General features: G+C 37.4%; 1 protein-coding gene and 1 non-coding gene across 2 annotated transcripts in view; one reads left to right on the forward strand and one right to left on the reverse strand.

The window, feature by feature from the left end:
- Nucleotides 1-7,505: 7,505 nt before the first annotated feature.
- On the reverse strand, nt 7,506-7,599 carry TRNAI-UAU (transfer RNA isoleucine (anticodon UAU)). Its single transcript has 2 exons — nt 7,562-7,599; nt 7,506-7,541 (listed from the first exon to the last, which is right to left on the reverse strand). It is a non-coding gene; the product is annotated as a tRNA-Ile (tRNA).
- Nucleotides 7,600-10,419: 2,820 nt separating this feature from the next.
- Nucleotides 10,420-17,029, forward strand: part of HAAO (3-hydroxyanthranilate 3,4-dioxygenase) — a 36,510-nt gene continuing 29,900 nt past the window's right edge. The window contains exons 1-2 of the mRNA XM_026680440.2: nt 10,420-10,627; nt 12,369-12,447. Coding sequence (XP_026536225.1) covers nt 10,545-10,627; nt 12,369-12,447 — 162 coding nt within the window. The 5' untranslated portion in view covers nt 10,420-10,544. The remainder of the gene's footprint in view (nt 10,628-12,368; nt 12,448-17,029) is intronic.

The following is a 17,029-nucleotide window of genomic DNA, read 5'->3' on the forward strand; positions in this document are numbered from 1 at the left end:
AGGGCTGGAAGGAACTTCAGAGGTCTTCTAGTCCAATCTCCTGCTCAAGAAAGGAGACCATCTTGGCCAAATGGTTGTCCAGTATATTTTTTGAAAAACCCCAGTGATGGGACAATTCAGAACCCTGGGAGGCCAGCTATTCCATTGATTAATTGTTCTGTCAGGAAATTTCTCCTTACTTTTAGGTTGAACCTCTCTTTAACAAGCTTCCACCTATTACTTCTTGTCCTGCCCTCAGGTACTCTGGAGAATAAGTCAAGCCTCTCTTCTCTGTGACAGCCCCTCAAATACTGGAAGACAGTTATCCCTCCTAATCCTTCTCTTCAATAGGCCAGAGTCATATCTAGCTCCCTCAACTGTTCATCATATCATTTAGCCTCCAGTCCCCTTATCATCTTTGTTGGTCCACTCTGCACTTGGTAGGGTGTCAGCATCTTTTTTGTACTGTGATAACCAGAACTGCATGCAGTATTCCAAATGTGGCCTCACTTAGTATAGTATAAAGTGGTATTGTCACTTCTTGGTGTTCTCCCTCTGGATATCAGATTTTGCATTGGCTTTTTTGGCAGCTGAAGCATATTGCTGGCTCTGATTAAAGTGGCGGTCCACTAGGACACCTAGATCTCTCTCATTTACTGCTGTTGAGCGAGTACCACCTATTCTGTAGCTATGCATTTGGTTTTTCCTGCCCAAGTGCAGGACCTCACTTTTTTCAGGACAGAACTGCATCTTGTTGGATAGGGATCAATGCTCAAATCTATCAAGATCCTTCTGAATCTTAAGTCTATCTTAGCTATTCCCTCAGCTTGGTATCACCTGCAAATTTGATGAGTTCCCCTTCTAACCCCTCATCATTTATGAGGCTGTTGAGGAACACTGGGTCCAAGATAGAACCTTGAGGTACCCCACTGTGTGCATCCCTCTATGTAAAATAATATTGTTTCATTTAAATCTCCTTTACAAGGTACTGGTGGAAAATATGGTCAACAAAAGCATATCTTTTACATCATAATGCTCAGAAAAGTTTCGTTATCTTACTTTTTAAACATTTAATTGCAGACAAAAGGATTTTCATTTCACTTCATTTTCAATCTGGATTTATTTGTACTCATTGAATAATGCTAAATACATGCAGAAACAAAACAAATACCATTCAAAATTATAAAGCTGCCAATCTTGTTCAATTCTAACAGTTCATTTTTAAAACATTGGTTCTAGAGAATTTTTTTCTCTCTCTTTCACACACAAGCATGCAGGCATATACAATCCCTGTGGTCCCTCCAATTATTGCTGTTTTTTTTTCCTCTAACCACTGGAACGCAGGCCTATTGTTTTTTGCTCTGAGGAACAAACATTGTAAATGCTTGGCAAGCAGCCTGTATTATTTTTAGAAACTTTGGAACTGTTTTCTCCTTGTTTTGAAGGGAGGAGGAGGGTGAATTTCCTATCCATCCATGTGATCACACCGCCATCTATTGTCCACATTGTAGAAAGCAGACAATATAAATTCAAATAATTGCCATGTTGGAACACAGTCACAACATTTAAGGCAAAAACAGGATTTTACTCTTCAGAAGCCACCACTTGCTTTGATGAATTATTAATGTATAATAGCATAAGGAAAATGGGTAAATCACTTTCTGTATCAGTGATTAATAAATAAAGCAGGCCAGTTAATTCCGTGAATTCAGTCGTGTATTTTTACTCTGTGCATTCAATAGAACAAAGGAGAACTTTCCTCTCACCTTATTAGAATAGAATAGAATAGAATTATTTATTAGACAAGTGTGATTGGACACACAAGGAATTTGTCTTGGTGTAAATACTCTCAGTATACATAAAGAAAAGGTACATTCATTAAGAATCAAGAATCATAAAGTACAACACAATGATAGCCCTAGGATACAATCAACAATCAAATCATACTAGGAAACAGTCAATATAAATTGTAAGGATACAAGCAACAAAGTTTCAGTCCTACAATCACAAGTGGGAGGAGATGGGTGATAAGGAGTGATGAGAAGATTAACAGTAATAGTAGTGTACTTGTTTGTGTACTTATTTGTCAGATAAACATTAACCACCACTCTGTAAATACCCTGTAGTTCATTTCTGCTCAGATATCAAAATTAATACCCCTTTCCCCTGGGAAAAGATATTATTTTTAGGAGGGGAGAAAAGACAGAAGATACCACTCTAACTTCTTCTGCAGTTGTTTTTACCATTTTATTTCATCTATTCTTTTTAAAGAAAATTTGAGGATGTGCTGTGGATGTTTTAAAATATTCAAAAATTAGCAAAATGCCAAGGACAAAAGAAGCAAAACTTATACAGGTAGTCCTTGACATACAACAGTTCATTTAGTGATGGTTTGAAGTTACAACGGCACTGGAAAAGGTAACTTATGACCATGTTTCACACTTACAACCTTTGCAGCATCTCCATGGTCATGTGATTTACATTCAGATGCTTGACAATTGGTTCATATTTATGGCGGTTGCAGTGTCCCAGGGTTATGTGATTCCTTTTGCGACCTGACCAGCAAAGTCAATGGGGAAGCCAGATTCATTTAACAACCGCGTTACTAATTTAACAATTGCAGTGATTCACTTAACAAATGTGGCAAGAAAAGTTGTAAAATGAAGCAAAACTTACTTAACAAATTTCTCACTTAGCAACATAAATTCTGGGCTCAATTGTGGTCATAAGTCGAGGACTTCTGCTCCCATGTTGAAGTAATGCCATGAGCGCTATCCAATAACAATGGAACAAAATAGCACAAGACAAGAAAAACATATAAATATTTAAAATATTAAAATTTTATCATTATCCTCTTCAAGAATTGCTATGTTTCTCATATTTCTATTGGGAAAACATAGGGATTTGTGAACACCCAAAAATCAGGGAGTGTGTGCATAAATAACTTCTCGATAACTCACAATTTCTTCACGTGGTTTTTCTAGAGCAGTGTTTCTCAACCTCAGCAATTTTAAGACATGTGGACTTCAACTCCCAGAATTCTCCAGCCAGGGTTAAAGTCTACATTTCTTAAATATGTTGAGGTTGAAAAACACTGTTCTAGTGTAGTAGTTCTTGACTTACAACGATGAGGCCAAAATTTATGTTGCTAAGTGAGACATTTGTTAATTGAATTTTGCCACTTTTATGACTTTTTTTGCCACAATTATTAAGTGAATCACTGTAGTTAAGTTACTAACGCCGTTAAGTGAATCTGGCTTCTCCATTGACTTTGCTTGTCAGAAGATTGCAAAAGCTGATCACACGACCCCAGGACACCGTCAACTGTCCTAAATACGAACTGCCAAGCACCCGATTTTTGATCATGTGACCGTGGGGAATAACAATAGTCGTAAGTGTGAAAAATGGTCATAAGTCATTTTCACTGCCGTTGTAAATTGGAACAGTCACAAAATGAACTGTTGTAAATTAGGATTACCTATGCTAGAAAATCTAGATTCAATGAGGAGATGGTGTGCACATTTTTATTTCACCCCCGCCCCAATGTAAAGGACAAGGCAGAGGACAGCAGCATCTGCCCCTCCCTGTTTTTGTCTTAGGAAGGTCGATACATATTTCTAAGAGAGTAGATCAACCTGACCTACATAATATTGGTAGTGTAGGCGCAAATATAGCCAAGTATGCAAATATCCAACTGGTTCTTCCTTTCCCAAGCTGTACAATACGAGCGCGCATGCAGAATACAAAAATGTGTGGTTTTTTTGTTTTTGTTTTTGCGGGGGGGGGGGGGATAGAAGGACTGCCTTAAGTCACGAAACCCTCCCAGACCACCGAGCTCCCGGTCTCCAAGGAACCGGGTGGGTTGGGTGCGGGGCAGTGAGGCAAGGAGCCTTCCCACTGCGAGTTGCTAGCTCACGGCTTCCTTTTTTCGCCGCGCCTTCAGAACGCCAAAAGCCTGCAACGTGCAGAGGCCTGTCCAAGAAAAATGTCTGGAAACTCCCCTCCTTCCCCACCCCCACCCGTACGAAGCTGGGCGGAGACGAATCGGAAGCACTTCCCGCCGAGGCGCTGCGTTCACCCAGCCGGAGGATGCGAGCCGGGTGGAGGCGCAGCCCGAGAAATAGAGGGAAGGGCGGACCGGGAGATCGGTGGCAGAAAATGCGTTGGGAAGGAGGCCTACAAAGAAGGGGGAAATTGGGAGGGAGGGCTCACTGGCGTTTCTCCTGTTGCTTCCCACTCATTTCTTCGCGCGCTTATGAGCTGCACGTCATATTCCCGGGGTTGGAAGGAAGAGCGAGCGCGGGAGAAGGGAGTCGTTTGGGCAATTCTTCATTTTAAACCAGCGGGTTTTTGACAGGAGTTGCATATGGGAAGAAGGTGGTGACTTTTCTGCCGCGTGGGGAGCAGTTCTGATAATGAAAACGTTGTTTCCCTAGTATCTGCGATTGTTGCATTTAATTTTGTCACTAACTTTCTGCCTGAGAAAAGTCAGAAATGTTTACAGTGACCATAAGTTCTTTATTACAATAGGTAGCCCTTTCTACAATAGGTAGCCCGACCTTTAGATTTATTTATTTTTCAAACGTTCCCTTTTGTTCTTAAGTTTGGTCATTTAATTTTTATCCTAAAAAGAGTGCCACTTAATGCAGTCTTTCACATTCGTGTGAAAAAAATATAGAAATTAAATTGCTTTATAAAAATAAATTTACATGTACTGAATCTGCGCACTGTCCACTGTGCTATCTCATTTACTACAGGTAGTCCTTGAATTACAACAGTTCATTTAGTGACCATTTGAAGTTACAACGGTGCTGAAAATAATGACTTATGACATTTTCACAGTTGTAGCATCTCCATAGTCACATGATAAAAATTCATACGCTTGGCAACTGATTCAGATTTATGGCAGTTGCAATGTCATCCCCTTTTGGCCCTGACAAGCAAAGTCAACAAGGAAGCCAGATTCACTTAACAACTCACAACATTAACAACTGCAGTGATGCACTTAACAACTGGCAAGAAAGGTCATAAAGTAAGGCAAAACTCAACTGTTTCACTTAGCAGAAATTTAGGCCTTGATTGTGGTCATAAGTCAAAGAATACCTGGAGTCACTTAAAAGATCTTCAGCTTTGTATAAAACAAAACGTTGCTAGGGATGATTTCTGTTTTTATTGCATAAGACTTTTTCTATCTTGAGATCCTTTAAATAAGCATTAAATAAGCATCATGTTTCTTTGTGGCTCCTATGAGCTTTAAAGAAGTTAATTGAGGGCATCTAGGCTAGGCCTGCACACCTTGTAAAGGGGAAAAAGCCATGTTGATAAATCTAAAATAATCACAGGCCACAAAAGAAGAGCTGGTGCATTAATTAGCTATTAAGATGGTACAGATAGTCCTCCATGTATGACTGGTTGTAAAATATTGCTTACCATGATCATAATCTGGGAGGTTGGCAACTTTTTCACACTTATGACTGGCAAGTGCCTTGTGATCTTGTGATGACTATTTGCAATCTCTGCTAACTTCTTGAGAAAGTCATTGGGGAAGATGATTGCAAACTGCTGCCACTTGCCAAAATATTTTTCCATGCACGGACAAGGGTGGGGTGGAATCCATTATTGGGCTGAAGAAACAAGGGAGGGGAAAGGATCCTATGCACTGGGCTAGAGAAACAAACAAGGTTCTTCATAATCCCCATGTTGTTTTTCCAGCTCAGTGCAGGAGTTTCCCTTCTGCACACAAAGAGGACAGAGTGAAAAAACTACATGGAAATCCATATCTCCAGCCCAGCATATGAGTTCCTACTGCCTATGGCAGACAACTCTTTCACTCATCTGCTTAATGACCTGCACAGCTGCTTAATCACACCACAACTTGGAGAACTGGGGTTGCTGTTGTTAAGTAAAGCAGTTATGTGGTTGCTTAATGACCACTTTCCTCAAACAATTGAAATTCTAGTCCCAATTGTGGTTGTGCATTGAAGACTACCCATATAGGAGTAATGACAGTTGATGATGTTGGCAAGGCCTGAAGGTGTTGGAGATGCTCAATCATTTGTTTTTTGAGGAAGTAGCAGTGTTTGGTGGTGATAGATTTATTGATTTTTCCAAAAACACCAATAGTTTCATAAAAGTGCTACATGATATTCAGGCCTGCTCTAGGCAAACTTGATTTCTGACTGCATCCACACAATTATTTTGCTACACATAATGCATTATTTAGATATCTTAATGTGTTCAGGTAGTCCTTGATTTACAACCATAATTGAGCCTGGAATTATGGTCTTCAGAGTGTGGTTGTCATTAAGTGGGTGACTGCTTGAGCTTGGAACCTTTTTTGTAATGGTTGTTTCGTAGACGCTATGGTCATTAAGCAAATGCAGTGGCAAATGAGGTGGTTGGTAGGCAAACCCATTTTCCTCAGTGGGCATTTTTAGTCAAAAACCAGTGAAAAACACTAAAAATCACAGTCACAAGACTGAGATGCTGCAAACAGCCCTAAATGCAAGCCAGTTTAAACAGCCAAAATGCAATTATATGATTGGGGAGGGGGGACCGATGTAGCCGCTGGAGCTTTGAAATCTGGTCATAAGTCGCTCTGGAGAGGTCCACTGTAACTTTGAATGGTTGCTAAGCAACCAGTCATTAATCAAGGATTACCTGTACTTGTATCAATATTCGGGGTGAATTGGTTGACTCTAAAAGAATCCACCTACATTAATACTTGTTGCTGAAAATGCCCTTTCATAATGACAGGCTGAAAGAAATAGTGGTAAGATTTTCAAAACTCAGATACTCTATGGATAATCATCCAATTTTTTTCTTAAATTTTTTTTTTAATAATTTTCTCTATAACGTGCTGTTTGAGGAGACATTTATGAACATTTCTTCATGGATAAAGTATTTATTTGGCTACTAAAATTGAATGGATCCAAAATCTACCAAAAGAGTAACAATGAAGTATTCTTTCTCAAATGTTGACCATAGACATCTTCAGATTGCTTGAGAGACATTGGTGTTCTGAAGTACATAGCTTAACCATGTCTATCCTTTGTTATTATTTTAACTATTTCTGTAACAATTGTAAAATGAACACACAAGGTCATTTTAATTCTAGGATTTCACTGGGGGAAAATTCATTATTCAATATGGGTTTAATTTTTCCATTGACATGTTCAACCTAAAATTGGAATCTAGCTATGAGATCTTGTTTAAAAAACAATTAGGTGTATTAAAATTAAAATTAAACCACATAAGTATTTCTGCTCTGGAATAATGAATATGAAATACTGAAAACATATTGGTTCTTAAACGCAACTATTGTAAAAAGATTCACTAACAGTAACTTGCAGTTTGATAAGCAGTTTTAAAGTTAGTGCCTCTGCATCTGTGAATTACTGCAATTCTCATGGCTTGTGTTCGCCTGGTAGCTGTCCGCGGAGAATGAATCGGTGACAGCACGTAGCAAGCGAGCTGCAGATAAATGCGCGGAAATATCCCAAAAGCGAACGGTCCCAAAAGACTTGTGCTCCAGGTGAGGCTCGAACTCACAACCTCGGCATTGCTCTGCTGTGTACTGCTGTATAAGTACCGCGCGCTAACCGATTGCGCCACTGGAGCCCTGACATCAACTCTTCCCGAACGCTTTATCAAGGACTCAACCGCAGCGGACGCCATTTCAACGCGCTTTCTTTCTTTTTCGTTTCTGCCCGTTTCTCTCTTTACTCTAAATTTCCAGGCCACAAGAAATCCCGCACCAGAGGCGCAGAAGCAACGAGTTCCATTTCTTGCCAGCCGACTAGCCTTCTCTCTCCCCTTCCTCAACCGTCGCTTTGTTTTAGCGGAGACGACTGTTACTAGGCCCTGGCGCGGCCGTGACGCTGCGAGACTCCATTGCAACGGGGCGGGGGGGGGGGGGAATGGGGCCTGTAATTGACCACTATCTTCCCGGTAGGAGAAGAGCAGGACGCGAAGCAGACCCTAAAGACGTGCCGGCCGATGGGACGGGCACTGAAGAAAAGCCTGAGTAGAAGCTCAAGGGGACTTGTGTCTTTTGGGGGGAATGGGTGGAAGTCGTGGTCGAGAAGGGCAAGGGGGATAAAAAATTCCGCTGAGGAATGAGAAGAATTGGGGTTCTCCCCATCTGGCCGGCACGGAATACCTAGAGGGGCGCTGTCTTTTGCTCATGATCGGCATCGACTGCTCTCGATCCAGCATCTTTGGGTTGGTGCGTTAGGATCGTTCCCTGGTCTGAGTTTGAGCGGTCGTAGCCGCTCAAAGAAGCGGAGCAAAGGAAACGAGACTGAACTGTCTCTCAGATTAGAAATTTCTTTCAGTTGGAAAATAACAACGGAAACTTTTGTCCCTCAAGATGCCCAAGAAATTAAAAAGTGTATCTATGGTTCACCCCATGTGTATCTCCTTATATCTTTTAACAATATAAAACATAATATAGGCATATTTGGCAGAAAAGCGAGTATTGATAATTCAAACTGTTAATAGGGTATATCATCTTCTTCAGATCCATAATTCAGCTTTTAAAAGCACACAGCAAAAGGGGAGGCTTCCTTTGCTTACAGACATTCAAGCCCAAACAGTTGCCAAAAAAGTTTACCAAGGAAGTTTACCAAACCCTTTAATTTTGAGAGGGTTACTGAAGCACTTATGCTGATAATCTCTAGTGCAGTCAGCCTTATTACTGTGAAATGATGCCATTTACTACTAACTCAGAGCAAACTGCTCTATGAATTGCAGTTTTACACTCAAAATTTACTGTATAAACAAAAACACTAAATTCTTAAAGCTTGATCTAAAAGCAAAGTCAGCAAAGACCAGACACTGCTGCTATAAGAGCCAGGGAGCAAGTAATTGAAATCAGATATTGTCAATAATCAGTGGGGAAATAGAAAAAATCAAATTAATTCTATTTTAGAATCATCTTGGTCTTATTAGGTGGATGTGGGACCGACCACCTGGGAGAATCAGATAGACCAGAAAAGTAGGGGGGGGGGATCCTAGAAACAAAAGGAAATATGCTTCCATAATACTGCCAAATATTGCATTGATTTAGTCACTTGGAGTCAAGGTTGGTTTGAGAATAACTTTTATTTTGTTATATGTGTATTTATTGCTGAAGCATTAACACTTTGCTTTTTTACAACTCTCCAAGGTTTCCCAAGAGATATAGGCCAAAAATAAGTATGGGAGGAATTAGTAACTGTTTCATATGCATAATGTACCTGTCATCTTTTCATGGTGAAATGCCATCTTGGTCTCCTGTCTGCCTCTTCATAGAAAACAATCTATAATTTTTTTTCCTATGGATGATAGTTTATCTCTTCTATAAACTTGCTTTACCTGTCATATTTGAGTAAGCTTATAACAAAAAAGTGTAACTGCAGTATGTTCTGCAACTCAAACCCATCTATTTAACAATCACATCAGTCAAAACAATAACAAACAATAACTTTTGGATCTTTCTGCTATTTGGATTCATTAATTTAATTGTAAGGAGAAGGAATAAGGGAGTGAAGTAACCAGGAGTGACAGGAAAAGGATAGTAGATGCAATATGGGGAGACACTTGTCTATGCTGTACAACAGTGGTGTCAAACTCACGTCGTCACGGCAGCATCACATGACATATTGGGACTTTCCCCCCCTTTCCTAAATCGTGCAGGGACGGGACCAGCATGTGACACATCTAGCCCACGGGCCGCGAGTTTGGTGGGCCCTGCTCTACAAACTATTTCTTCTGCATTTGCAATCAAATGTGACTTTGCAGTGTCAACCAAAGTGACCATGAAACCTCAAAGCAAGAGGCTTGCTCGGTTGTAATGAAAACTTCTGGGTACATTCTAGGATGATAGAGGATCCATCATAACAAATCAAACTATAATGATAATCATTTTTAGTAGCTCCCAATAATTTTATTCTGTGTTACTTATTTAATTTTGTTTTAACAATCCAAGTTAGTGGCAATTACTGTAAATGTTTCCATAATCATGTTCTGTAAATGTTTCTATAATCATGTTCTGTAAAGTCACCTGTAATATTTTATAAAGCAAGATTTCTTTACTTACATAAAATCTAAATTTTATTGGTATGCTTTTTTTATCAGAAAATATATATTATACACACATGCACACAAGTTCTAGAAAGCTATATTTGATAGAAATAAAAATTGATTTTAAAAACATTTTATCTTGAAATGTCATGTTATACATAGGCCAGATATTAATAATGTAATTATGTGTGAGAGTGAATAGACAACATAAAAATAATTCACCCTACCAATGCATTCTCTTTATTAAAATTGAACAAATTTCTGTGCGGAAGATAGCTTAGACATACGGTACTTTTTCATGTGTGAGTTGATCATTGGCTAAACTGGAGAATGCCCTTCAGCTAAGTAATCTTTGGATCTTAAACTCATCAGCTGAGGGGAGTGCACTGTCATACACCCAATTCATTCCAATTATACAGAGACACTCATTTGCAATAGCATATAAAACAGTTGCCAGACCTAGTAAGTTCGTGTAAGTTGGAGCATATTGCTATCAAGTCATGGAGGACACACTTGTGAATGTAAAGAAATGGGTAGAAGAAAACAAAGATGCTTTTCTGCCGCCAGTATGCAATAAGCTTATGTAAGTGAAGGATACTATTATTACTACTACTACTACTAATCTTTCAAAGATTTGTACAAGTCAAGGATAAAGTTGTTTCTGACAAAGCTTTGGTCTCTTTTTCTAAGCTAGCCTAATGGTTGCTTTATATTTGGAATTTTATCAATAAATAAATGATAACTCTGGATTCTAATTTAAACAAAAATCCATAGCAACCATTCTAGATCTAGAAGTACTGTTTTAATCTAGAAGCTATTGGCATTTCTCATATCAAAATAGTCTATAGATTGTACAAGTTTATAAGTAAAGTATGCATGCATCTAGACTTACACATTTAGATATGATGATGCAAAAGTTATTCTTAATTGAGGTTCTAGAGCAAAATTGCCCTTACATAAAGAATCCTGACAATTCTTTAGCTCCAAATCTAAGTTTTCTGTAACTCTTTTCCAACTATTTGTTAGAAAAGTTATAATCTAGAATGGGGTATGAAGAAGATGATAAGGGGGTATTTGAAAGATAAAAAACAAATAGGACATATCTGGAAGCAAAAGCCTTGAGTTACAAGCTTCTCCTGCTAAAACTTACATTTTGTCTTCTTTTTTTCTATTCTTGCACAGCTTACGTATTTATTTTAAACAATAACAAAGAGAGTGTCCTGTATAAAAATCTAATTCATGTACTCATCAATCTGTTACATTTATTGTCATATTAACAGTTAAATCAGTTTATTTATTGGGAGAAAAAGTAGGAAATTAAATTAGTATATATTGTCTAAAGATCTAATCAAACAATAATACTTCCAGGACAAATTAATATGCAAAACAACTGTTTTTAAGGGAATCACTAAAGCAACCACACACACATACCTCTTATGTTGCAACTTTGTATTCTGATCATAAGCATGTATCATTTCCTAAAAAGATATATAATATAGGTTCCAACAAACAAAACAATATTTTTTGCTGAATTAAAGTTAATTAATTAATTAACTTATAGAGGTTGCCCTAAGCATTTGTGCACTACAGATCCTTACCCTTGAGTTGACAGTAACTGCTGTTTGGTTTGGACAACACAGTTAACTAGTTAATCAAAAACAGACACATAAGCTGCCCAAGTCCATACAATTATGCCAAAAAAGTTAGTGGCACAAAAAATGCATAAACCAGAAGAAGCATAGGAATGTTATAGCAAAAATATGGATATTTTGCATTCTAACTGAATGAGCTTCCAATGGGAATTCAATCTAGGTTGAATTTTGCTTGTAGAGTGCATGATTATCTCATTATCTTCACTTGCCTGCTTCTGTTCTCTCAATAAGGATAATACCCCATTAATGCTCAATAGACTAATACAAAAGGAACAAAATATGGTAGGTAAACTTGAAGATGTCTTTCTCCCCAAGAAACTTAAAAGCAAAGAATCACATATTGCAAGTATTGTTTTTTTCCAATTGTCCATGAAAAGAAACTTCAGGATGGAACTTACTTCTGATTTGAATGGAGCAATGCACCATTAGTAAAAAAAAACAAAAAAAAAAAAACCTCACATTCTTCACTTTTCTGCACAGTTTTTAAATACTTGAATCTTTTTATGCCTTAATTTTTCAGTGTTTTTATGTGATTGCTGCTGTCTATGGTTATTAACATTAAAGCAAAATACATTCACTGTTATGTGCCACTTTTTTCTTTGCTATGACAAAGAGACAGCAATGCGTATGAAATATTTAAAAAGTTGATGCTTAAAAAATACTGTTCTGCAGGCATCACCGACAGCTCAATATAATGTTTGTTGGTGGACCAAACCAACGGAAAGATTACCATATTGAAGAAGGAGAAGAGGTAATGAAGTGGTTTGGATTTATCTCTTGGTTGTGCATAATTTTTAAAGCTTAATGTTCTTCCCTATAAGATTAGAAAAAGCTTTTCTTTTTCATTAGAAAAATATAAATTAAAAAGTTCTACAGTATGAACTACACAGCTTGAATGTGGCTAAAATAATTCCAAATATTTCACATTAAAGAAACAGTAAGCAAATTATTTACTCTCAACTTCATAATGGAAATTTTATCTGGCTTGGTCTGAAAGATTTGAGAGACAAAGAAAATGAGAGTAGTAGATGACTATTAATCAATGAGGTTTTTTGTTACAAAAAAGTTCAAGATACCATATAGTATGCTTTCCTGTCTTATCAAAACCATTGTGAGATAGGTAGAATAAAATACTGTACTGCTTAATTCTAAGTAACTGGGGAATTTTAAAGATTTTATGTCCCTGATTTTAAGCATATTTTTTCCCATTACAGAAGCAGTAGCCTATACCGTTTTTGTTTTATATAAATTTGTTACAGTAGACATGTTAGTAGATCGTGGTAGTTTACAGAATCAAACAATAATGAACTCCTTTAAAGACTGGATTTTCTTGTTTTTTTCCCCTGAGGCAAGAGAAAATTCTGGAGAGCTTTCACTGGGAAATATATTCTTTCATCAATCTCTTCAATTTACTTGGGCGCCATGTTCAAAATGTTCAGTTCAGCAGAGCCATTCTTCAAATAATTCAGATTTTTTTTAAAAATCATTTGCAGTTTTGTGTTTTTGCTCTTTTGCATGTTATTCTTTTCATTGCTTTTGTAATCCTATTTCCCCATAATCCCACATGCTGCCAACAGCTTCACATTATTTATGATCTCTTGTAGCAGCTCAGTCAGACAGTTTATAGCTCAACAATTTTGGGGGATAAAGAAAAGAATGCAATCTCTCTCTAATTCTGACAAAGAAGTTCCTATTATCTCATGTACATGTCCTTTCTAAATATGTACTTAAAATGTTTACTTTATCATTAGTCATACAGTGTCTGACAGAAAGTGTATGAAATATAAAATGGGATTAAAATTAGTTAAATGATTAGTTAAAATGCATATCATATAAATACCCATAATATCCCATGATTTGCATAAAATAACATAATGGCAGCCATAATTTGCATTGTATTCATCAGGAGCTCTCAGCTGCTAAGATGTCTTAAAAGGCTTAGGCCTTCAGAACATGTTTGGCTTCAGGGACAGAAGCCACAAAGGGAAAGAGATAAAGAGACAAAGCTTAAAAAGTACATGTAGAACTCGAAGACTGTCTTTACACCCTTTCCCATCTTGAATCATGATGTAGAGTAACCAAGATTGATCCTTTGTCCCTCCAGGTTTCTTTTGATATTGTGATAAAAATTCGATTCTTACTATGTTACAGAGCACCTGATTATGACATCGAACATGTAAACAAGCTAAATACATTACTAACATGGGCTGCATCCTGCCCATACCCTTTTATCTTTCTTGGTGATTTCAATCTACCTCATATTGACTGGACCCTAAATGATTGTACAACTGAAATCATACACACAACCTTCTACAATGCTATTACAAATCTGGGACTGGAACAACTAGTAACCAACAACACTAGACTAAACAACTGCCTCGATCTCATCTTCTGCAATAGTTTGAATTTAATTTACGGAATACAAACTAAAGAACCCTTTTCCAGTAGTGACCACAATATGATTGACTTTTGTCTCAACATATGTCCACACAAAAATCACCACAATGATGTAATCCCCAATTGTAACTTCAAAAAGGCAACTATGATCTTATAGACAACGATCTCTCATCCCTGGATTGGCAATCTCTATTCACTGGATGCAATACTGTTGAAGACCATTACAACATATTTTTACTTGAAGTCAAAAGAGTCATCAAACTATATGTACCAACAACAACTCCCAAAACAAAACAAAAAAGCAGATTACCCATATCAATAAGGAAACTTCAATCCAAAAAGAGATCACTCTGGAGGAAAAACAAATCTGGTCACGTTGCCAATTTCAAAAACCGATACAAAAATTTATGCCACCAGATAAAGACCGAATGCATCACATTGAACAAGAGGAAAACCTTCTAAGCACCAATTCCACCGTGCTTTTTACAATTTTGTAAACAACAAACTAAAAGACTCAAGGTCCATCCCTCCTTGATAGGACCTGATGGTAAAGACTGCTGCTGACGACACCATTAAAGCCAACATCTTTAACACATTCTTCGGCTCAGTATTTGTAAACAGCAATGGATCATGCCCAGTATTTCCTAGCCGTACCACAGATAACAATAATGATCTAATACATATCGATTTCACAGAAGAGAATGTTGAAAAATCACTACGCAATCTAAAACCATCTCTATCTATTGGACCGGATGGAATATGTGCCTACTTCTTAAGAAAGCTATCCACTGCCATAGCCAAACCTCTAAGCATAATCTTTGAAAAATCTTTCAGGACCAGCTCCTTGCCTAACCTATGGTCACAAGCCACAGTCATCCCATCTTCAAAAAGGGAGACCCAAGCCTAGTTGAAAATTACAGGCCAATCTCCTTATGCTGCGTCACCTGTAAAGTCATGGAATCAATTATTAACCAATCCATCATCCTCCACTTAGAGACAAATAACCTACTCTCCAATAAACAATTTGGTTTCAGAAAAAAACTATCCTGTAATCTACAACTCTTACACTGCAAAAACATATGGACGACACAACTCGACCAGGGCAAAGCAATAGATGCAATCTACATAGACTTCTGTAAAGCCTTTGATTCAGTGGTACATGATAAACTACTCCTAAAAATTGAATCCTATGGTATCTCTGGACAACTGAATAACTGGATAGAAGCATTCCTGTCAAACAGACAACAAATGGTCAAAATCGGGAGCGTCCTATCAAATCCAGTACCTGTTAATAGTGGTGTCCCCAAGGCAGTGTTCTAGGACCAACTCTCTTCATACTCTACATAAGCGACCTCTGTGATCATATTAAGAGCAATTGCGTTCTCTTCGCTGATGATGTAAAGCTGTTCAATACCACAGACAATACTGCTACCCTACAAAAGATCTTGACTATGTATCAGAATGGTCAAACAAATGGCAACTTCAAATCTCAACAAATAAATGCTCTGTCTTACATATTGGCAAAAAAAATCAGAAAATAAAATACAAGCTGAATAGTCAAGAACTTGTTGATGACCCAAGCTCTGTAAAGGACCTTGGAATACTCACCTCTAATGATCTAAGTGCTAGAGCCCACTGCAACTACATAGCCAAAAAGGCATTAAGAGTTGTTAACCTAATCCTACGTAGCTTTTTCTCTGGTAATATCACACTACTAACCAGAGCATACAAAACATTTGCTAGACCAATACTCGAATACAGTTCATCAGTCTGGAACCCACATTACGTATCTGATATTAGCACAATTGAGAAAGTCCAGAAATATTTCACAAGAAGAGTTCTCCACTCCTCTACTCGTTGTAGAATACCTTATGCCACCAGACTTGAAATTCTAGAACTAGAAAACCTTGAATTACGCCGTCTTCGGTCTGATTTAAGCATGGTATATAAAATCATACATTGCAATATCCTACCTGTCAATGAATACTTCAGCTTCAACCATAACAACACAAGAGCACACAATAGATACAAACTCAAAGTTAACCGCACCAAACTTGATTGCAGGAAATACGACTTCAACAATAGAGTGGTCAATGTCTGGAATACTCTACCCGACTCTGTAGTTTCTTCCCCAAACCCCAAAAACTTTAACCTTAGACTGTCTACTATTGACCTCACCCTTTCCTAAGAGGTCTGTAGGGGCGTGCATAAAGCGCACCAACGTGCCTACCGTCCCTGTCCTATTGTTTCTCTTATTCTTTTATTTTTCTTATATGTACCCATTTCATGTATTCACAACTATGTATACACTTATACTTATTATCTTGTAAACAATTGGCAAATCAAATAATAAATAAATAAATAAATAAATCAGCATAATTGCTAGCTCAATCTTTTTCTTATGACTAATTCTAAAAATCTATATTGGAATTCTGTGTATGTATAAAGTTCAGTCATATCCTCCATTCAGTATGCTGTAATACAGTCTCCATTATGTTTGAAGTGCGGATATGAGGTCCATGTTTACTACTTCTAAATGAAGATGATGTGGGATGGCAAGTCTTGTTATTTTTTTTTTTATACTGATACTGGTAGTACTATAATGATTGATTCCAATTCGTGCTAGTTTTAAAAAGCTATTCTGATTAAATATGAAGTGTTGTCAAGGAACATCATTTAAAAGTAACCTTTTATTTACAGAATGCTGATATATGAGCTAGATGACAGAAAATTAGCTAAAATATTCTATAGATCTCCCTAGCAATTCTATTTCTATCAAAAGAAAGAAAGTCAGATGTCTGGCTTTAATTATTTAATTATTAATTATTTAATAATAATGTCAGTTTAATTATTCTACTGGTAATAATATAGATTTCAATGGCAGCTTAAAACATGAATGTGTTTCTGGAAGAAGCTTTGGGTATGTAGATTCCATT

Source organism: Notechis scutatus, chromosome 1 (assembly GCF_049901735.1).
Source record: "Notechis scutatus isolate UNSWTSFEM ecotype Mainland chromosome 1, rNotScu1.2, whole genome shotgun sequence".
NCBI classification, from domain to species: domain Eukaryota; kingdom Metazoa; phylum Chordata; class Lepidosauria; order Squamata; family Elapidae; genus Notechis; species Notechis scutatus.